The sequence below is a fragment of the Plectropomus leopardus genome, chromosome 15 (assembly GCF_008729295.1).
Source record: "Plectropomus leopardus isolate mb chromosome 15, YSFRI_Pleo_2.0, whole genome shotgun sequence".
NCBI lineage: Eukaryota > Metazoa > Chordata > Actinopteri > Perciformes > Serranidae > Plectropomus > Plectropomus leopardus.
Genome location: NC_056477.1, coordinates 24463901 through 24487723, shown reverse-complemented (window position 1 = coordinate 24487723; position 23823 = coordinate 24463901). Strand labels below are relative to the sequence as shown.

Genomic DNA, 23823 nt, shown 5'->3' with positions numbered 1-23823 from the left:
GTGCAATACTATAGTATGGCTTTTTCGGCCATTTTTTCAATATGCAATTTTATGCTATTTTTGACCGTCTATGCAGTTTTCTTTGCCATGGCATGTTTCGGCACGCTATTTTAGGTATATTCCAAGTGTTTTTAACACATTTGAAATTTGGACATTTTTCACGAAATATGCAATACTATAGTATGGCTTTTTCGGCCATTTTTTCAATATGCAATTTTACGCTATTTTTGACCGTCTATGCAGTTTTCTTTGCCATGGCATGTTTCGGCACGCTATTTTAGGTATATTCCAAATGTTTTGAAGACATTTGAAATTTGGACATTTTTCACCAAAAATGCAATACTATAGTATGGCTTTTTCGGCCATTTTTTCAATATGCAATTTTGTGCTGTTTTTGACCATCTATGCAGTTTTCGTCACCATGGCATGTTTCAGCACGCTATTTTAGGTGGATTCCATGTGTTTTGAAGACATTTTAAATTTGGACATTTTTCACCAAAACTGCAATACTATAGTATGGCTTTTTCGGCCATTTTTTCAATATGCAATTTTATGCTGTTTTTGACTGTTTTTGAGACATTCTTTGCCATGGCATGTTTCGGCACACTATTTTAGGTGGATTCCAAGTGTTTTGAAGACATTTTAAATTTGGACATTTTTCAACAAAAGTGCAATACTATAGTATGACTTTTTCAGCCATTTTTTCAACATGCAATTTTATGCTGTTTTTGACCGTTGTTGCGACTTTCTTTGCCATGGCATGTTTCGACACACTATTTAAAGTGGATTCCAAGTGTTTTGAAGACATTTGAAATTTGGACATTTTTTACCAAAAATGCAATACTATAGTATGACTTTTTCGGCCATTTTTTCAATATGCAATTTTATGCTATTTTTGGCCGTTTTTGCGACTTTCTTTGCCATGGCATGTTTCGGCACGCTATTTTAGGTAGATTACCAGTGTTTTTAAGACATTTAAAATTTGAAAATTTTTAAACAAAGATGCAATACCATACTATGGCTTTTTCGGTCATTTTTTCAATATGCAATTTTATGCTGTTTTTGACCGTTTTTTAGACTCTCGTTGCAATGGCATGTTTTGGCACACTGTTTTAGATGGATTCCAAGTGTTTTTATGACATTTAAAATTTGGACATTTTTCAAAAAAAATGCAATACTATCGTATGGCTTTTTTGGACATTTTTTCAATATGTAATTTTATGCTGTTTATGACCGTTTTTGCGACTTTCTTTACCATTGCATGTTTTAACATGCTATTTTAGGTGGATTCCAAGTGTTTTTAAGACATTTGAAAGTTGGACATTTTTCAACAAAAATGCAATACTATAGTATGGCTTTTTTGGCCATTTTTTCAATATGCAATTTTATGCTATTTTTGGCCGTTTTTGCGACTTTCTTTGCCATGGCATGTTTCGGCACGCAATTTTAGGTGGATTCCAAGTGTTTTGAAGACATTTAAAATTTGGACATTTTTCACCAAACATGCAATACTGTAGTATGGCTTTTTCGGTCATTTTTTCAATATGCAATTTTATGCCTTTTTTTGGCCGTTTTTGAGACTTTCTTTACCATGACATGTTTTAACATGCTATTTTCGGTAGATTGCCAGTGTTTTTAAGACATTTAAAATATGGACATTTTTCAACAAAAATGCAATACTATAGTATGGCTTTTTCTGTCATTTTTTCAATATGCAATTTTATGCTCTTTTTGGCCGTTTTTGAGACTTTGTTTACCATGGCATGTTTCGGCACGCTATTTTAGGTAGATTCCAAGTGTTCTGAAGACATTTAAAATTTGGACATTTTTCACCAAACATGCAATACTATAGTATGGCTTTTTCTGTCATTTTTTCAATAGGTAATTTCATGCTGTTTTTGACCGTTTTTGCGACATCCATGCCATGGCATGTTTCGGCACGCTATTTTAGGTGGATTCAAAGTGTTTTTAAGACGTTTAAAATTTGGACATTTTTGAACAAAAAAAATGCAATTTTATACTGTCTTTGGCCGTTTTTGCAAGTTTCTTTGTCGTGGCATGTTTCAAAACGCTATTTTGGGTGGATTCCAAGTGTTTTCAAAACATTTAAAATTTGGACTTTTTTCGCCAAAAATGCAATACTATCATATAGCTTTTTCTGTCATTTTTTCAGTCCGCAATTTTATGCTTTTTTTGGCCGTTTTTGAGACTTTCTTTGCCATGGCATGTTTCGGCGCGCTATTTTAGGTGGATTCCAAATGTCTTTAAGACATTTAAAATTTGGACATTTTTCACCAAAAATGCAATACTATAGTATGGCTTTTTTGGTCATTTTTTCCGAACATGCAATTTGAAGGTGTTTTCGGCCATTTGTGCAACATTCTATGCTATGGCGTACCTCTCCATGCTATTTGAAGTGGTTTCTGCCGTTTTTGGACGGGTCAACTTTTCACGTTTTTTGCGATGTTTTCGTGTGGCTTTTTCTGTCATTTTTTCAACATTCTATGCTATGACGTTTCTGAACATGCCATTTTATTTTGTTTTGTGCTGTTTGTAGCCTTTTCTGGACATGTTAAATTTTGACATTTTTGACCATACTTTAGTATGACTATGGTAATTTTTTCAACATGCTATTTCAAGGTGTTTTAGTCCGTTTTTGCAACTTTCTGTGCTATGGCGTGTCTCAGCATGCTGTTTTACATGGTTTTCAGCTGTTTTTAGCTATTGTTTTGATATGTCAAATTTTGACATTTTCGCCATACCATAGTATGGCTTTGTTGCTAATTTTTTCAACATGCTATGTCAAGGAGTTTGGGGCCGTTTTTGCAACATTTCATGCTATGATGTGTCTCGGCATGCTGTTTTATGTAGTTTTCAGCTGTTTTTAGCCTTTTTTTGGACATTGGTCAAAATTTTACATTTTTCACCATACTATAGTATGGTACTATTGCATTTTAAGAACAACAACATTTAAATGACATTTTTATAGAATCTGTCACCTCAATTATAATTTCTAGACCCTGTATTCCCTTTACTGGATAAGTTTAAATAGAAAAGAAAAACACCACAAGTTGACTAAAATGTTGTGAGTTTTCTTCCACTAAAATAGACTATGAAGGATAACAATGACTAAATTATGACTAAAACTCAAAAGCATTTTCGTCACAAGACTGAAACTAAAACTTAATCTAAAAAAGCAGCCAAAGTTACCAAAAAAAACAGCTGAAAACCACGTAGAATAGTAGTCGAAACACATCTTAGCGACAAAACGTCCAAACACATCATAACATAGCATGTCGAAAAATCTAACCGAAAATGACATAGTATAGTATTTCGTTAAACGTGACCCAAAATGCTACAAAAACGTCAAAGTATAGTGTTGACATGTTATATAAATATATATATATATACACATATATATATATATATATACCACTATAATATTATTAGTACTTAAGTGTTATTTTTGAAATGTTTTATTATTTTTTGTAATTTTTATAATGTAGCAGTACTTTTACTTAAGAAAAAGATCTGAATTCTTGGTACAATGGTACAGCATCATTTTTATTCAGTGCTCAGAGTTACTGTACAAAAAGACATTTGGGTCGTTTGTTTTACAAATTAATTCCATCATAATCTGCTACTCTGTCATTTTGCCAAAGTCTTCGTGGATAAAACACTTGTGCTAAAAGAACACGTCGTACGGAGCTGATTCTTCTGACAGACACCATAGCTTGAGGGTTTGTTGTTTTATATTTGGGATGGTTAATTGTAGCAGCTTTAAAGGAGATAAAGGCCAATTTTTAATCAAACAAGCCGTTTCATAATAGACACTTTTTTCCGATTTGTCACATTTAAGGCATGTGTCTTTACTGGCTGTCCAGCAAAATTCACTTAACATCTAACTTGACTTTGATGTTCATCGCTGCAAGCTCGGCAACAAAGTAGCGAAAAACGTACGGAACGGACACAGAGTCAATCGAGTCACTTTTACCACACAGAGTGCAGACAGTCTTTCGGTGGCGCATGGCCGACCAGTGGGGTGGCGGTTTCTCCAACAGAGGAGAGAGCAGGCTGCCGCAGTCGACACACACTTGAGCCACAGATCGGTCCGAGCAGTTGAAGAGCCGATCATGAAGTAGGAATGAAGAGCCGTGGGCCAGCAGGGCGTCTCGCTCCATCTCCCCAAAACGGATACCTCCCTGGATGTTCCTCCCTCCCACCGGCTGATTGGTCACCTTGTCACGCGCTCCTGTGGTCCTCACCTGGAATTTGTCAGACACCATGTGACGTAGCCGCTGGTAGTAGACCACTCCAATGAATATGTCAGCCTCTAGCTCCTGACCGCTCACTCCACTGTAGAGCCGCTCTGTGCCGTAGTAATTGTATCCACCTGCCCGGAGCATTTCGCCAAAGTACTCAAGTGCAGAGTTCTTCTCTGAGAAGGTGAAGGGTGTGGCGTCGTGGCTCAGGCCGTGCAGGGCGCCAGACTTGCCGGCCATGCTTTCAATCAGCATCCCGATGGTCATGCGGGAGGGGAAGCCGTGAGGGTTGAACAAGATGTCGGGAGCCATGCCACTCTCTGTGAACGGCATGTCTTCAGCTGGCCACAGGCGGCTCAGGATGCCCTTCTGACCGTGGCGACTGGCGAATTTGTCACCAATGGTGGGGTTTCGTGGCACTCGCATTGTGATGCAGACACGTTTGAAACGGCCTAAGCCATTGTCATTACTGCAGATCTTTATATTGTCCACAACACAGGCCTCTTGGCTCCTTGGGGAGAAAAATCACAATATTTATTTAATTGAAAAAATGAATATACTGAAGAATAAAGGTAACATTGGTAATAAAGAATTTGTTTGTCTATGTAGATAATATTGTCGAAACACTTACTTGTAGAAGTTGACAAAGGTCTGGCCAGTGTTTAAGTTCATGTAGCTGTAGAAGGGGTCTCCATACTTAAGCGTTGATCCAATGAATGGTAGTCCATCAGAGTCCAATTTGGCATTTACTTTCGGGTCACCAGGTTTGGTTCCAAACACCACGCTGTCTTCTCCCTTCACTTTGTCTGCCAGGTCCACCAGCTCAGTCTTATAGATACTTCCGTGGGCAAAGCCTCTCTCCCATGACGACTTGTTCACAATCTAATAATTTTTTTCAAAGTTTCAGTCATGTTGCAGTTACAATTTAAATCCATGTCTAAACTCATGCAGCCATGGCTGGGCCTGTCACGATAACGGATTTTGTTGGACGATATATTTTCCCAGAAAATATCGCGATAAACAATGTTATCGTCAATGTCATTTTAAGACCACTTTATGTCACTGACATAATGATAATATGGCATACTAATGCAATGAACGTCTTTTCAAAGGGAACTTATAATCCTCGGGAATACTCAACCTTGGAAATGAAATCTGAAAAAATGTTATTTATCCAATAAAAATCAAATATACACAAAATAAACAACACACGACCAAAAAAGTAACTAAAACAGACTCTTAGCCTCAGTTAACAAAAAATTGCACTTAAATAAATATTGACTTTTTTTGCACAGGAGCCACTGTTCTCAAACAAAGTCAAAATACCGGCTCATTAACATTAATGGGCTCTCCTCATTCATTCCGCTTAAATCCAAAATATACCGACACCGGAGCTGTAGAGTTTGGCTTTGGGACTGCACTGCACTGCTGTGGTCAGGGCTGCAGCACAACATATTTTAACCATCCAAAAAATCAATACCATTTTAAGCTGACACTATATTTAAATAAGGATGGGTATCGTTGGGATTTTATTAATACTGATGCAGATGCCAATACTATTTATCGATTTATCTATGCTGATACTTATCAGTACTCTAATCGATACTATTATATAATTTGGTGCAGAAAATAAAGACATGACATGTAATTCTCATGTGACACTGACTATTTAAATTTCCAGTGACAAACTATTTCCACACACTGACATGACTTGCAAGGTTTCTCCCCTGTCCTGTGTGACTTATCATGGAGCTTTTTTCTTTGACCTCCACTAATTGAGTGAACTGCAAGGTTTCTCTACAATCGAACCTCCCATGTCAAACTTCACAGTTTCCTTTTAGTAAAAAAGAAAAACATAACTACTGTTATTAGGGCAGCTTATACTTTATTCTCAGCATACCTATCGGCAATTATCTGTCTGTACCTAAACCATCTTCACTCCACTGAAGTGAAGGGCTGTCTTTCATGATGTCTGTGACATTCTGATGTTTTTTCTTGTGTCATCTCTCCTCGTTTTCTGATGATAAATGTGTTGGACTTGAGTGTCTGACTTCCATCTACTGAAAGCCATTGGTAGATGGGGTAAAATTATTGTTTTTTTCAATGATATAACAGCTTCAAATCCCCATCAGTAAGGGCTGTCTTACAGTGGGGTAAAGCTGTGAAAATATTCTAAATAAAGCGTAGGCTACACTTAAACTGGTATTGATTTTTTCAGGTGGCATTAAACTAATCAATGAGGTTGAGTTTGCTTAGTGTCATGTGATTATGACATGTGTGCATGACACAGCAGTTTTCCACCCCAAAGTTGTTGTAAATAAACAGTTATGATTGTGATTCTACATCATAGACTGTATAAATAATGTAGGTTTATAGCAACACGCTGAAAGAGGCATATCTCCACCATCAGCGGCAGAGTAAGACATACTTCTATCAGTAAAGTGATTTTCCCACTGTGCCTGTATACTGGGACAGGGACAGTAGTCCAGTTAAATAATCGAGCTATAACCGTAAACTGTACATGGCAACGTAGTGATTGTTGCATGCTGCCCACGCTGTGTGTGTATGAGTCTCGCCTCTCACAGAGAGCAGACTGACTCAGACCAGAGGGTCAGAAACAGCACGACCGGCTAAAACACTGGTCACATCCTTATGTAAACACGCAGGTAAACGGCAATATCAAGGTCAGAAAAGTTATCGAGTTCATTTTTATATATCGTGCAACAAGTCGATGTAGCGATTATCTCGACAGGCCTAGCCATGACAGACAGACAATTGACCTATGGCTAAGCCCCGCCCCTTGAGCTCACCTCAGAAAAACAATCAACTCGCTGCCCAAACAAACTATAGCTGTCAATGTCGGACATTTCTAAAGATGCTACAGGGAAGTTTTGGGGACAGAAGCTTCTTATTTCACACAGAAGCCATCAAAAGACTCTTCACTTTGCCATTTTGAAAGATCGCTTGTGTTCTTGCCCTTACGTGCAAAAGAGTTTTTGCATTTGTGGCAATGAGCAGTATCGGTATCAACTCTTGAGAACTGTAACCAGACTTTGGAGTGTGTCATTGTGTGTGTGCGCAGGCTGCAGGTTTCGACACACACAGTTCTCCTCTGGATTGAAGAGCGAAAACGGACCACAGACAAAGTTTGAATCTTGTTGCTATTTCAAAACACAGTGAGATAAAAAACTGTAAAACAAAACATTGGGTAACCTAAATAAGCAAGAGATATGTTTTCTCAAAATCTCCTATATTGATAGCAGAATCCTTTACGTCAGAACTTATTGATCCTACGATCTTTAATAATACAGCAGCAGGGCCCGTTTACTACCAGTGTTAACAGCCAAAAATATACCCCTTGGCTAGACTATACCCGCGTATAGTCTGGCGAGGGGTTAATCTGGCCTGTTACACGCGAGTTTCAGTACCCATCCCTTTACGATGTTGCAGACATAATGTATGAGATTATATATACTTGTGACTTGCTTTACCTTAGAAAACATAGAAATCCTTTTTTAATCTTTTTTACATTGAGCTGACCGACTGGCTCAAATCAAACTTTGCTCTGTTCATGTGAGGTTTTGGGAACAGGATAAAACAGACATTCTCTAGCCTCTCAGGATACCCCGTATCCCCACACACATCATTTGATCTTTTTACATTATAACTGCATCAATTTAAATAAAACTGCAGGAAAATTTAAATTTCTGATGCTTTTCTATGGAGGTCTATGAGCAGCTAGTCTGAGCGCATTGTGTAGCTGCACAAAATGTGATTGGCTCGTGGCGTTCGAGGGCGGGGCTTAGCCATAGGTCAATTCTTCAAATATAGATGGATGCAAAGAAGCTGCACATACTAAAACATAGACGCTCCAAACGCATCTTCAAATCAGCAGCACAGAAGATCTACACAATCAGCATAGTTTCAAGACGGGCACCCAAAGTTAATGTCACCAATACAGTATCTGACCAAACGTCTCTGGTGTTCAGTAATGACAGAAAAGAGTTTTTGCAGAACATTATGATATGGCAGTGAAGTTGACCTTTGACCTTTTGGATATAAAATGTCACAACTTCCTCATTTTATCTCATTAGACAAGTGTGTAAAATTCTGCCATGACTACTGTATGAATTGTTGAGTAATGTCCCAAAAACATATTTTGCGAGGTCACAGTGACCTTTGACCACCAACGTCTAATCAGTTCATTGTTGGGTCCAAATGGATGTTTGTGCTAAATTTTAAAAAATTCCCTCAAGGCTTTTTTTCACGTTCACAAGAATGAGACCTTCCAGGTCGCAATGACCTTGAACTTTGACCTATGATCACCAAAATCTGATGAGTTCATCTTGGAGTCCAAGTGGACATTTATGCTAAATTTGAAGAAATTCCCATAAGATGTTCTTTATGAGGACTTAAACTGACAAAATCAAAAATAAATAAATAATGTGTCAATAAATAAATGAAAATGCCAAAAATGACAATATTTATTTAATTTTCCATTTTATTTATCAGTTTATTCATTTTCATATTTATCTGCTTATTTATTGGTGAATTATTAATATGTATGTATTACGTATAACACACAAATTAATACATAAATAGTTACACAAATAAAATAAATTTAAAAATAAATAAATAAATATGACAAATGGAAATTAAGATGGAAAATTTAAATAAATAGAGAAAATGTATACATAAAGTGGAAAATAATACAAAAATAAATAAGCAAATAAAAAATATTAAAATAAATAAATTGATAAATTCAATGGAAAATTAAATGGGAAATAAATAAATCTTGTCATTTTGTGAATTTTCATGTATTTATTGACACATTTATTTATTTATTTTTGATTTTGTCAGTTTCAAGCCTCCATAGTTCTTGAGATGTCCCATTCATGAGAATAAGATGAATGGACAAACGACCAGAGAACATTATAATTCTGGCCATAGCTATCGCCGGCGCGGAGGCATTAAAAAAACTACAATAGCTATTGTGTTTTACTCACCATGGCATCTTCCATGTCGTAGCCCGTGTAGGATATGACCGCCACAATGGCGTTTGTGCCGCTGGGGTAGTTGTCCAGGTTGTAGTGGTCGTACATGTAGGGCCTGACCAGCGGGCTCTGTGGGGTCTGGAGCCGGTACAGCTTATTATCTGAGCGATCCATGAATGCGTGAAGGGGGAAACCCATCGTCTGCTTACCTGAGAAGAGAACACGGACATGATGCTTGATGCTTGATGAAGTCGATAAAAAGGGACTGAAACATTTGAATCGTATCCGGCTGCGCATCTGCGTGGGTCTGAGACTCACCCATCTGACACTGGTACATGTTCCTTGGACTCTGGTTGTGGTCTGAGTATGGGATGAAGCTGGCCACCACACTGAGCATACTGTGTGGGAAGAGCTCCTGGTGTGTGGTCACTCCGGGCTCGATCTCGTCCTCCAAGATGCCCACATTAATGTAAAGCTGGAGCAAGACAGAAAAAAGATTAAATTAAAAAAAAAGAAAAACTACTACATGATTGTTTACAGATATGAGTTTACACATACTTGCTCAAAGGTGCCAATTAACTCTTGCTTGCCAAGGGCTAAGTTGCATACGGGCCGCATCATCCGGCAGGGTGTGGTGAAGAGGAACAGGCCCGGGTACAAGCTGGCCTTGCCTGTTTTTGGAACCAGAACTATTTCAGTCCAGGGAGGGATCCTCTTCTCTTTCAGCACCTGGAGGTATTAGTTTTAAACGTCAGTTTTCTGCACACACAGTGTGGGTGGTACAGATGGTTGACATTGTATACATGATACAGTTGACATACCTTGAACCTGCGTAGTGAGTCGACCACAACCGGGGCTAGTTCAGTCTCCACCCAGCCTACGACAGCCCCGTCCAGGACCACAGGGTAGCAGTCTGAAAAGGCCTGGCCAGGAGATCCATCCACTGGAGTAACACCTTAGGCACCAGAGACAGAAAAATATTTTTATTATGTGTTTCAGCCAACAGAAATGTACCTAAAAATTTGTGGGTTTCTTTTAAGCTGGGCTCAGACTACAGGAGCTTGAAAGTCCTAACCGATTTTGGATTCTGGCTGCATCATACACATGAGGATAAATTTAACAGATGCTTTTTTCTCTCTTATCTCAAACATGCACACATTACAAGATTTGAAAATAATGGCGCATCACCCACTACAGGATATTATTAAGACTGTGCCAGAGGGAGCATGAACGCATCACCTTACATGAGCTCATGAGGAAGCAGATTGAAACTAAACGGAGACTGACCCGGAGTGACAACTTGCTGTAATGTAAATAATGCTCTGCAGTGAGAGAAAACAAGGCTCCATGAGTCTGGATGAGAAAGTGGCTGGGTCGACGTGGTCGACATGGCTCGTCCAACATTATTCTTTTAACCATCAGTTTTAATATCTGCAGGTATGTGTCTACAGGTATGAACAAGTTAAATTTAAGACTTTTTATGACCTTTTTAATACAGTTTTAAATGTAATTTAAGAACTATACACCCAAATGTGAAAACATACTCTTTCTAAGTAGGGCTGGGCATTATAAAGATATTATATCATAATGAGGTATGAGATTATACATCGTCTTAGATATTGGATATTGTTATATTGTGATGAGGAATAAGTGTTTTTTTCCTGATTTTAAAGGTTGCACTGCAGTAAAGTGAAATGCCTTTCTCAACATATCAGAAAGTTCTCCTTGTTTTAATACTTGCCTTTACTCACTCAGTCATAATGATTATTGACCAAAAATGGAATTGTGTTCATATTTTTTTTCACCACTAGTCATTCCTACATAATTGTCACATCAAAGAGGGAGTTTGGTAAAAAAAAAAAAAAAAAAATCTGTCTCCCAATTCTAGCATTAACCATGTGCTTTTAAGGAGATGTAAAAATATGATATATAGATATATATCATGTTTCAAGATGCAGCCTCAAAATATCGCAATATAATTTTCAGCCCATATTGACCAGCCCTGTTTTCAAGTACTGATGATTGTTGTAATGAACTGCAAGATAAAATGACACTTAAGTATCATCAGTCCTATGATACTCTATGTGCTTCCACTGAAAAACTAAACTAATGAGCAGGCTGGCCTTAGTTTAACAATGCAGACTCATCACGTGATCAAAATGCATAGAGGGGATGAAAATAGGGGAACTGTGCATATACAGGTGTTGTAACAAAGTGACGCATCATTAGCATAGCCACGTGAATGGGCGTGGCCTCCACTCCTCCAGCAGACACTCCCCCAGTTTCAGATCAGAGAATACTGTGCATTTTTTCATCATTTTGAGACCTTCTTTCACATTGCCATTTTTTTGATCGTTTAAATTCGGTCAGGTGTTTAATAACACATCTTTCTGTGATGTGACAAACTCAGAACACATTTTAATTATCACTTTACACGGACTTAAAGGACAGAGTCACATCTGATCCATATGTTTTGCCACGTGGCGTCATTTCGGGGAATTAACTAAATTCACTCACCAAGGGAGCAGAGCAGAGCAGGCAGGGATATCGTGGGCAAAGTTGATGTCACAATCTCACAGATGGCCGTCATGTGGTTCATGAGCCCGCACGGCTCTCCGTCTGGAGTGTGGACGGGGCACAGGAAGCCCCAGGACTCCGGCAGAAGCTTACGAACAGAGGTGGTCCTCATCTTGGCGAAAGCTGCGCCTCTGTGCACGCAGCGGAAGTGGGACAGGTAGCGGATGAAGTTGAGCTTGTCGGCTACCACACACAGGCCCGTGTTCTGCAGCATACCAAGACCTGAGCGCAAGAAACAAACGTTTATTTCAGAAACTAACCATATTTTAATAACATCATCTGTACTCAGAGTGAACTCATACCAGTCTTGGAGCTGAGGTTCCCAGTAGCGAGCAGATATTCGAAGGGTTTGGTCAGGTCCGTGGCCATGTTAAATATCTTCATCACGTTTTCAGGGTTCCAGCTTACACTCTGTCTGCTGCCTCTCTTTTCAAAGGACAGCTTCACGGACGTCAACCAGGCGGACATTCTCTCCTGTTGAAAACATTGTAGGGGTGAAAATCCAAAACTCAAGATATCAAAGAGAAAAAAAACATTTTTCTTTGGTTTAGTGTCATCGCTTGATGCTCTTTCAAATGTCTTTGTGAGCTTACCTTCATAAACATGAGGTAGAGCTGACCGGGAGTGAGCACTTCCTGACACATGATGCTGTCGGGGTTTTCCTCCATGCACTCCTGCTTGGCGAACGTGAAGAGCTTCCTTGTCATTAGACACAGCAGGTAGAACTTCTCCAAGTCTGACTTCAGGTGGATGCAGATGCACTCGCTGGTCAGAAAAGTGAACACGACTAATTTTACTAAACATACAAAAAAAAATAACTGTGTTGTTTCCGTCAGGCTGCTGCTTTAAAAACGTACTCTAGCAGGAAGTTGGCACACTGCTCGTTTGTGTACCACTCAGGGAGGTTCATCTTCACCCTGAAGCGCTCTCCGAGGTAATTCAGCACCTTGCTGCGGGTGATGCAGCCCTCCTCCATGACGATGCGCAGCATCTCGGACACGCAGCTCTTATAGAAGGAGTTGTCCTCACGGCCTTTGATCAGCTCCTGGTAGATCTGAAAGTCAGTGAAGTCCACCAGAGCCTGGAGGACGACACGGAGCAGACGAGCTGCATCAGCATATCATACGGCACCCAAAGATTTTAGACCCTAAACTTAGTTGTGAGTCATTGCTTTGTGCTGCGTGCGTGGGTATTTTGTGCTATAATGTTATATGTTGTGCTATTGTTTTGTTCTGTTGTTTCTTGTTGTTTTTGTTCTGTCTTGAGAGTTCCTGTTTGTAGCAGCTGTTGCTGTCTTCATGGTGTCCTGCTGCTGTTGCTGTGTGAACTTTATCATTTTACAGGTTTCAAAACATACTGCCAAAGGTCTACAGCTGAAAATGAGCCCCCTCTGTAACACTGGCACATTTACAGAAATGTTGATGAATGTGTTGTCCTTATAAATTAAATAAATGAAATTGTACAGTGGACACAGCTTGTACTAATGTCGTTCACAGTGATCAACCACTTCTGTAGATCAAAAAGATTTGGACTTCTTATTCAAATGCAGTTTAAATAATTCATCAAGCCGTCTGTTTTACAGCTTCATTCTACGTCATTTCATGGTGGCATGGCAACATAAGGGAAAACTAAATTATGGAAATTCTACTTTTTCTTTGAGTGCATTAATAATGCCAGTAATGAAACCAACAAACTGTATTCTAAAACGGTCAAAACAATTCTTTATATTCATTTAATAAATATGTAAACGTCAATTATTTGCATAAGAAATAAAAGTGATCATTTTGATCTTGACGGACGTGATCGCGATGAGCAGTTTCCACTGTCATTTTCTAAAAGATTGTTATTGTTGTTTATTGTTATGTATTTCAAATCTCTCTTTTCACTTCAAGGAATACTTCCCCTTATTATTTAAAAATGAACTGAAAGAGACACTTATTTATGCTTTATGTTTCAACAAAAACACGTGCTTGGAAATATCTGAGACTGATAAATAAGGTTGAGATTATATTGCGTGAGTTGTGTGAGAGTTTGTAAACTAGTGTCTGGATATGGATATGGTCCCCAATCAATCAATAAATCAACATGTTTGACGTTTCCCTTGGAGGCATGGAAAAAAAAACACTTTTCTTTCAAATTAAAAGGAACACAGCATTACTTATTGATATACATTTTGTGGGTGCAGTATTCCTTTATTAATGAATGCAGCAGACTTGTTCATTTAAAAAAATAAATAAATAAAATGTTATTACTACCTTAAGTGCAAAGCCGAGTGGGAGGAAGAAGAGCTCCTTCTGGTAAATGAAGTTCAGCATCACCGTGCCGTTTTCCAGATAGTGCAGGTTCATGTTGACGGCTGTGTGCTCCTCCTTCACACAGCGCATGGTAATACCTGCGAGAAGGATTTTTTCCCATGAGATCTATTTTAAAACATATGCAGCTGTATTTGTTTTAAAATTATTAATACACTTCTACTTTGTATACTATTGGAAACGTATATTTACCATACTGAGTGTACCCCTGGCCTCTGCTCTTCCACTTTGGTCTTGACATGGCAATGGGATAATTCCTCCTCGGCATTATCAGCATGCGGATAACCTTTTCGTTTCCATTCACAATAAAATAACCTCCCATTTCCTGTTAACGTTAAAGAGGGGGGTGCACTTTAATGATAAATACGGATGCATGCAACACATTTTGGCTCATCTTGCAAAGATTTAAAAATGTTTGTCTCACCTCTGCTTCTTCGTGGTGCTCTACAAGCTCTTTGGGCGACATGCCGTGCAGGTTGCACAGCTTGGACTTCACCATGATTGGCACCTGACCCATGGACTGCTTGATGATGCCTTTGGGAACTCCGTTGATTGACCAGCTGACATCTGCCTAAGATGATAGAAACCAAATGAAAAAAATGACGAAAGTTCAATTTGGATCCATCACTGGACAATCCTTTCATTGGGCCCGTTCTTGTGTGCACACATATCCTCACACTTACCACCAGCTTTCCTTTATACGTTGATTTTCTTCCCCTGCACTCTGCTGGAAACACCTTCATTTCCTTGCAGATGCTCCCTTTGGGGACCACTGGGCTAAGCACTGTGGCTTCAGCAAACGAAAGGCTGATCCTGTCATTTTTGAATGTGAACTCCAGAGGGGGGATGGCCTGAGAAAGACACCAGGAGACAATTAGAAACTTCACAGGGAAGAATAAAGATAAAAGGTTACCCAAACTGAGTGTGAGGACATCAAATCAGGTCATTGAAACAGACAACAAACAAGGAAACATTTGGGGGCAAAAAAAAACCTGGCAAACCAAATTACAGCTCACTCATTTTCATACGACATTAAAAGTCTATTTAAGATACAAAGTTTAGCATTTTGAGAATCACAGATAATAACCATTAGTTGTTATTATGTACAAGCACAAGTCATAAATACACAATTAGAGAACAACTCAAACTAAAGTTATCTTACACAGCTGAAAACGGTTCTTTCACATATTACATGCTATAAAAAGCTAAAATTTATTTGACTTAGGGACTGTTAGTTAATCATCAGATGGGGAGGGTTTTGTTAATCGTTACCAAACCTACAAATATTTTTCCTTGAGTCTACCTAAATGACTGGTGGAAAATGCATGAGCCTCTCTCTCTCCATAAAATGTAGTTTTTAAAAACGTAACCTTTTAGGTTTGAAAGTTAATAGTTAAAAGCTGAAGATTAAATCCTGGAGTTGACAAAAAGTCTTGGTTTTTCACTCTTGTCATGGGTGCTGCTTAGTAAGTGCAAACAGATTATTTTTTTTAATTTTATTTTTTTAAAGTGATATTGATGAAGCATCACTATTCTAAGCTGAGATCTGGATGTGTTTTTTTCTGACAGAAGCCTTTATCCCACATAGTGTGTTCAAGGATCTTCACAATTTTGAAAATCCAATGATAATTTCTGCTTCTATTAGTTTGCGGGGCAATTTTTCTTTACACATCATCTGTGACTAAATACAAAATACAGCTATATAAAGTTGTATGCACTTCACCTAATAAAAATGTTAATTTTAAAAAAAAACTTACATTTCACACACATTTTCATTGGCAAAAGTTAAAAACTTTTATATTACTTTTTAATTGTCCCTTTTTTTCCTTGCTCCACTTGCCTGGTGTCAGTTTCAAACTCTATTCAAACATAATTTCACCTTTCAGGTGTACATGAAGGGAAAACATAGGAAGAAATGTATATATAGATATAGATAGATATATGTGATGGTAAAGCGGTGTCATGCACCGACACATTTAGAGCTGCACCTCTTCAGCTACAGAAAATAAACTTGACGTTATGTTACATTATGTGAAAGGTTATCCTTGGAAGATTACTGTAACTCTTTCATTACAAACAACACATGTCCATGACTTTTTAAAAACTTTCCATGAATTTCACTTAATCCATGACTTTTCCAGGCCCTGGAAAGTGTGACTGTGAAATTTCATTACTTTTCCAGGATTTCCATGAGCGTGGAAACTCCACCAAGTGCTTAAAAATCATTGGACATGTCTTTCAACTTCCCCTCTCCACTCTCATAGATAGCGAACAGTCCCTTAGCTGTGTGTCATTTCAGCTGGCGTTAACTTTAAAGACGAGCCGTGTACTAACACGTTTTCACCTGATACAAAAACCCGACTGACATTTGTTTATAGTATGTCTCAAAGTAGTAATACGTGGTTTATAACTTGGTTTCGAGGTTACCTGCACGACTCGGCAGAGTCCCTCAGTGATCGCCTGGTCAAAAGACTCGATGTGCGCTCTGGTCAGATCCTGAACAGCAGCATGCTGGGACTCCTTCAGGACGCCAAACCGTCCCTCTGTCAGGTTCTTCAGACTCGGAGCTTTGGGTAAATTATTCCACTTTTCTGAAGAGTCCATGCTTGCAATCACACGGATGCATATGCTTGTTTACCACATGTGCATGCCGACACAGGAAGTACATCCTCCAGGCACAGGAAGTCCTCTTCTTTTTCACCGATATTTTGTGTAGGTTTTATCTTTGTTGTAGGATTACCGCCGCCCTGTGGTGTAAAATATCTCCTTCAATGTCTTGTTCTACCGAAGGTTTTTAATTTAATCGTGTTTTATCTCTGCCACAAACTGTTCAAAATTTTTACCAAATTAATACCATTATTACCAGGTTCTTCTTTTTTTATGAACACCTTTGAAAACAGTACTTTTAGTGGTCAATACATAAAAATAAAAATGAAATAATGAGGCAGCAAGTTACAGGATAATAAAATAGAATAGACACAAATGGCTAATTTTCTATTAAATATCTTTAAGATTGGTATTGTTTTAAGATATGTATCTAGAACCGATTTTTTTGTGGAGTGGTATAGTGGTGTATTCTGTTATTTTATTTCATGAATATAAGTTTCAGCTAAAATATTGGGGAAATTAATTGGATGATGTTTATTGTTGGAGAATTTTTTATTAAAAATATATATATATATACATATTATTAACAAATCGGATTTTTTGAGTGGAATGTTCTTGCCAATTATTAACAAATCGGGTTTTTTGAGTGGAATGTTCTTGCCAAAATGTCATTAGGGATCCAACTGAAAATCAGGCGAAAAAGATTGTCACGCGTACACACTGTTGGGAAAAAGTGCTCTAATGTTGTAAATTGTTTCTTTCCACCAAGTCCAGTGACTTGTTGAAATTAAAACCTGTTGTCTGGCTGTGGCCTGTCTGTGCTGCTGCATGGACTCTGGTGTGATTGATGGTCGTTGCGCCTCTCCTCCAGGTGGAGGCGCTGCCGGACAAACAAACAGAACTGCTTTCTGAGGGTTTCCAAAAGAATAAGGAAATAAAGAGTCAATGATTAAACTGCTGTAACACATAAAAACACTGCTGTTGATCGTATATGTTGTCTCAGCTGTGTGTTTAACAGTAGAAAGACAATAAAAAGACTGGGTCCCGCTGTCTTACTCAGGCTGAACTACAGCGTCTATTCACAGGCGCGATCCCACTACTGAGCGGCACGGGGGTTTTGACCTGCTCCGTTTCCGACCTGGGCCGGTGCACCCCTCCTTAGACGACCTGGCGATCCCGGGCTCCCCCAGGAGCACCATATCGATACCGAACTTAGTGCGGACACCCGATCGGCATAGTCCGCTGCAGCTCAGAGCTCCTGAGCTCAAACGGTCCGCCAGCCTCAGCCTCCCGGTGACTTGGATTACAGGCGCGCGCCACCGCACCCGGCGAGGAAACACTGCATTCACAGAGATTTTGGCCTTTAATAAACATGACGTCATTAAAATACACAGCGGCATCTGGCGGCATAAACAGCTGCAGGCCGACTGCTCAGTATTTTAACCACCTGATGAAGTTTATTCACTGAAAGACAAAATGATCTCAGTGGCTGCTTTACACAAACAAAAAGCTGCTTAAATTCAGGTCAAATGGGATACTGCGTAACGTTAGTCAGCTAAACTCCTGTTTGTTTATTCCCTGTTTTATTGAAATCTAGTTGACAGGACTTTTACTATAGGTTCAGCATGGATGTCACAAATATGACTGAGAATGTGGGACTTCACGCTTTGGGAAAAATGAGACCATCGTTTAACTCCCTCAGACGGGGAAAACATATATTCAGGGAGCCATTCAAGGTTTAAAAGTCTAATGCCAAAGGACAACAGACAGAGTATTTTGCAGTTGTTCATGGTGTAGGACATCAAATGTGGGAGACGTTAGTCAGCTAAAATATGATGAATATCCATGGCTGATGGTTAACTGAATAAAATGTATTACAGATTATAATGGCACCACACTGTCAGGAAAAGAGAGGGTGAGACTGTGGAAGAAAGGGAAAATATGAGCCAATGTGGACTGTTTGCAAGCTTATAGTTTAAATCCGACTACTAGGTCTACTTTTAAAAAGGTTTTACAATAAAGAATGATATTGAATTAATTTTTTATTAAAACTCTATTATGCACAAGCAATTTTTTAAAGACTATCTTAAGTGTCCCAGATTACAAAGTGATCTTTACCCGGATTATCAATTTCAGGCAAATTATTATTTACTTTATTTTTTTTGTTGTTTATTAATTTATTTATCTTGCTCAAAGAACACTAATAGATATGTCACATCCACTCTGCATATGATAATTTTTTGTTTTCTTCTTTTGGTGTGGTTTGAAAACATCTAACGGATTTCAAAAAGTTCTCATGCAGCTGGATACATATTGGAGTAGGTCACGAAAGTCAAAATTGCAAAAAAAAGTCTAATTTTACAGCATGTAATATAATAGTTTGTGTTCGTATTAAAGTGAATTCTGTAGATCAGGGGTGGAAAGTAACTAAGCACATTTATTTAAGCACTATACTTGGGTAGCATTTCAGTACTTGTGCTTTACTTTAAAAATACTTCAAATTTCTACTCAACAATCATTTAGAGAGGAATATTGTTGTCTTAACTTTAAACCTGGCCGTTTAAAGCTGTAGCAACAATTAAGTCATAACAATGATGGGGTATAAAACTGTCCCGCAGCAACAGGTATGGCAAAATTAACAGAGGGGAGAAGAGGTCTCAATAGGAAACAAGTGAAGACGTGTGGGTGGACTATGATTGTGAAGTGCCTTTACATAAAATATAAGATGCAGATACTGCAAAGTAATTACTTACTTCAGCCTTGCAGAATGTAGATAAGCTCGGTAAGGTGAGAAAACATATCAGTTGTCCTCGATCATTAACCAGACCTAATCTACTTTTTAATTAAAATCTGTTTTTTGTGCATATTTTGTTCTTGTTTGCCATCTTCTTTATTGTTTACAGCCTTTGATCCAGTTTTTGCGTTATCTCACCTGATCTCATTCACTTACTTTTTTCTAATTAACATTTGAAGATGGTTAACAATAAGAGACTGAGTGACATTGTAAGAATGGAGCCAACCTTTAAATAATACACAAATAATACATGCAAGACAAACAATATGGGATGCTTCAATTTTATGGTCCCACCATGATGAACTTGACAGTGACACAAAAATACGGCTACAGCATCAAAGGTACTCCAGTATCAGGCATGATCACATCTCAGCAAACTTATAACAAAATAAAATTATTCATATAATCTCATATGCAACATTTTGATTTTTGTTTGACAAAGTATTTGTCACTTACAATGGACATATTTAAAGCTAACAATTTCCATTTTATGGAACGAGTTAAGTGACGGCGAGGCGAGGCTATAGTAACATAAACTGACTCCACAAGTAACAGGGTCACAGCTGAACAAGGACAACAAGACAAAACACAAACATTTCAACATAATTGAGCTGCTGATACATTTATATTTCATAATTTCTAAACTTTTGAAGCAGACTGGATGGGGAGTCAGCCGCCCAACGGAAACGTCGATGGCAGTAATCACCTGCACAATGATGACAAAAGTCAGTCAGTTTTAAAGGATTTAGCCCCTGTGAAAACAATACATGCTCCTCTTAGGTACATAGGTTATAATGAAGGGCATAGAAACAGTTCAGACCCGCTGATGGAATACAGTAAGCATAACATTTTATAATGTAATACACACATGATCATTGTTTCATTTCCTACAGAAAAGATGTGTCATTTAACAGTAACAATACACATATGAAAAAGTATCTTGTTACAATAGACTTCAAATTTTGGACAATTTTCTACGAGTTCATAACTTATTTTGCATTAAAAAAGGGAGCTGGTTGGATACAGAGTTACTATGGAAATGCAGTATTTTATTGCTATTTGTGCACATGGTTTTTGTTTGGTGTTTCCAGCAGGCAGGGGCTGGTTTTTTAGTGGGTACACCCGGGGTGCTTGGGGAGTGATGCTGAACACTGGATGAAATTCATAAAAAATGAACACTGTCCCACAAACCAAGCTGATAAAAGCTGTTCATACGTTCCTGTTTTGTTTTTTTTGGTTTTTTTGTCCAACTTTAAGACTGAAGTGCATTAATGTGGTTGCCTTGAAGGGCACAAAAAGGGGGTTGCAGCCCTGTTTAATGAGTACCAATGTTTATTTGTTTTTTAATATTCAATGGCCATTATTTCACATCAGAGAGGCAATTAAGTAGCCAAAAGTTTTCATTTTAAGTCACCCACAGTGCTCCTCTGAGTATCATCAGGGTATCTGCAGGCCCTTAAAAAGTCTAAAAATGTCTTCAATTAAATTTGGTAGTATTATGCCTTAAAACTGTCAAATTCTCTTAAATTTGAATTTCGGAGGTATTAATTGTCACAACATATTATCTAATTTCATTTTATCTTTCAATTTCTTTTAATATCTTCCTGTCAAAATAAGTCAAGCTCTTCGACGTGAAAGTCCACATTTCAGATGTTACAAACCTGACTTGCCTGTCAAAATTTAGATTAACCTACTCACTCTAATAACCACATTTCCTTTCACGCAAGAAGAGCTTGACCTGAACCTAATGCTTGAACAAAAAAAAAAGATTTGTGCAAAAAATCAGTCTAAAATTGTGTTAAAAATCAACATTAAATTGTCTTTAAAAGCATCAAATTTAAGCACCTGATACCTGTAGACACCCTGATTATGTGCCTCTCTGGTGTAACTTTTAGGTCAAAACATAATGTAACTATGTGAATGGAAGAGGTACTAATTCTGAAAAGCCAGTGTGAACTCTGTTACCCATGCTACAAAAACAGAGATGCTAGAGGCACAGGTGAAAACCGCGATTTAACTGGCAACCGTGTTCGTTCTTTGGAGTTTTTTTTTTGTTGTTGAGATTTTATGTTTTGCACTTCAGATGCAACATGCAACAAAATAAATCGTGTTTCTATTTTGTACATTTTGTAATCCACTTACTTGAGGATGGCATGGCGTCACATGACGACATCCTCTGTGTTTCCTGCTCAGCGTGATGGTCCTCTGCTTGGGAAGTGACAGGAGTTTCTGCATTTGAGGCCTCCAGCATTGGCTCCTTCTTATTTCTCACAGCCCAGTGCATTGACTGCAAACAGACGACCAAACGTATCACCAGGCTTTCTCCGTTAAACAGACTATTTTTTTTTTCATTTTATTTTTTTTTAATATAACAAAGTCGAGACATTACATACAGTTTTTACAGAGTCATTCAAGGCTTGCCAGTCATGAAATGGAATATTAACTCCACTTCTTTTCCAGTGGTCGTAGTTTTTTCTTTTGGTTTCATTGCATAAAACCTCTTTGGCTTCCTGCAGCTTTTGGAAATCTGCCACTGTCAGACAGAAAGAATATATCAGGGACTAAGAAATAATTATCCCCTTCTTTGCATATTTTTAAACAGCTCTACATTAACATAATTTGCTTTGAAGTCAAGACATCAGAGAGAGGCATTAAATGTTTGCAGAATAAGAAAGTAAGAAATCATTAAACAGGTGATAAAAAAAAAAAAAAAAAAGTTACATATTTACCTGCTCTTGGATTATCTAGGTGTTTGTCTGGGTGACATGCCAAGGCTCGGATCTTGTATTCGTTGAGAATCTGCTCAGTCTGCCAAGAATCAAAACAAAAGGTTAAATAAATAAAGTATTTTCGCCAATCTCAACATTTCAGATTCGGTAATCAGTCACTTATTTTAGATTTATTCAATTTGTGTGGCCACAGGACAATTTAAATCTCATGAATATATGAAGGAAGTATACCAAGCGATTTTCTGAACTTGGTCTATTTTATGTCTTGTATGTAAATAATATTTATCAGTCTATTGTGAGGCCTCACTGCTCATGTCGTGTGTCACAAGTGTTGATCTTAGTTCTGCTACAGGCAATGAAGATTTTGACGTCCTCATTATGTTGTCATGCTATTAATTATCTAGTACAATTACTGTGACACAGACTACACAGACGCTGGATGACGCACGACTCGTTGCTCTGACATCTTTTGCTGAAGCATCAACAGGTCTCTGGTTCAGTCTAAACACTGGAGCATACGCAGAATAATTCATCTGTCTTTTGGTTGAACCACTTACAGGTGGGACAGATCGGCTGTCGTTAATCACGTATTCTACATTATCTTTCACTTCTGAACTCTTAAAGCAGCATGTTTTTGGTTTGTAGATCCACATAACCATTATTTCACCCAGCAAATAGGCTGATCCTTAAACCCAGTGGCTTGAACTCACCGATGACAATTCATCACATCCTAATAACCCGTAGTAATCCTCCAAGTCCTCTGGTTTGCAATTCAAAATAGCCTCCATACAGATCTGTTATGAAATGTGCGTGTGGTTTCTTCTCGTCACGGAGCTGCTGGACTGTCCGCTATCCTGGATCACAGATGTGCGGTTCAAAGGTTGCTTATGGGCTCCCCCTCGCTGCCGCTGTGGGTCACTCCCTGACAATAAAGTTTTTCTTTTATTTTGTCTGATCTCTGTCTTTGGCTAATTCATCGAAAAACAGCAACAACAAAAAAAATAGTTAAAACTGTCAAGGGGGATCTCTACTCACTCACTGGGAAATATACAGCGATCCCTTCTCTCCATATGACGTGTGATGCATTCAAGTGTCTAAAATAAAATACCTCACTCAGCCCGCAAATTCCAGTATTAATGGTGGCATGGAATAAAGACCAAGACAGCCTTCAGTAATTAGAAAACAAATATATTAAATTCGTGTTTAGATGACTAGGCGACATATCATGTAGTGGACAGTACTGTGCAAAAGTCTTAGACCACCAAAGATTTTTTTTAACAAAGAAGTTGTAGTGAGGACATATGTATATATGTATATATATGTATTCTTTGTCTTTTCTACAAAAAAAGGGATACTGAGAACATATGCAATGCATTTAAACCAAAAAGCCAGAACAAACTGGCTTCTTCACACTCAAGAGTCATTATTTAATGTGAAACATGGAATTGTATAATCATAACAAAAGGTAGCTCAAACAATCAAAGCTAAGCTTTGGGCATGTCTTAAATGCAACTTAGTGTTTTAAACTTGGTTTTAAAAAAAAGACCA

The 23823-nt window shown here is 38.1% G+C and overlaps 2 protein-coding genes across 3 annotated transcripts; both read right to left on the bottom strand.

Annotated features, from left to right (window-relative positions):
* Positions 1-3543: 3543 nt before the first annotated feature.
* On the bottom strand, positions 3544-16815 carry polr1b (RNA polymerase I subunit B). Its single transcript, XM_042502514.1, has 15 exons — positions 16573-16815; positions 14829-14996; positions 14570-14716; positions 14338-14470; positions 14089-14225; positions 12691-12914; positions 12427-12598; positions 12136-12307; positions 11774-12055; positions 10078-10211; positions 9815-9985; positions 9575-9731; positions 9269-9465; positions 4894-5144; positions 3544-4773 (listed from the first exon to the last, which is right to left on the bottom strand). The coding sequence occupies exons 1-15, from the start codon at positions 16747-16749 to the stop codon at positions 3891-3893; spliced, it is 3405 nt and encodes a 1134-aa protein (XP_042358448.1). The 5' UTR covers positions 16750-16815; the 3' UTR covers positions 3544-3890.
* Positions 16816-19813: 2998 nt separating this feature from the next.
* Positions 19814-23373, bottom strand: dnajc12 (DnaJ (Hsp40) homolog, subfamily C, member 12). Of its 2 annotated transcripts, none has more exons than XM_042502360.1 (6): positions 23315-23373; positions 22986-23197; positions 22276-22354; positions 21940-22079; positions 21689-21833; positions 19814-20252 (listed from the first exon to the last, which is right to left on the bottom strand). In XM_042502360.1, the coding sequence occupies exons 2-6, from the start codon at positions 23061-23063 to the stop codon at positions 20170-20172; spliced, it is 525 nt and encodes a 174-aa protein (XP_042358294.1). In that variant the 5' UTR covers positions 23064-23197; positions 23315-23373; the 3' UTR covers positions 19814-20169. The 2 variants fall into 2 exon arrangements, with proteins under 2 accessions (XP_042358294.1, XP_042358295.1); XM_042502361.1 differs by having other exon boundaries at positions 23311-23350.
* Between the last annotated feature and the right edge of the window lie 450 nt (positions 23374-23823).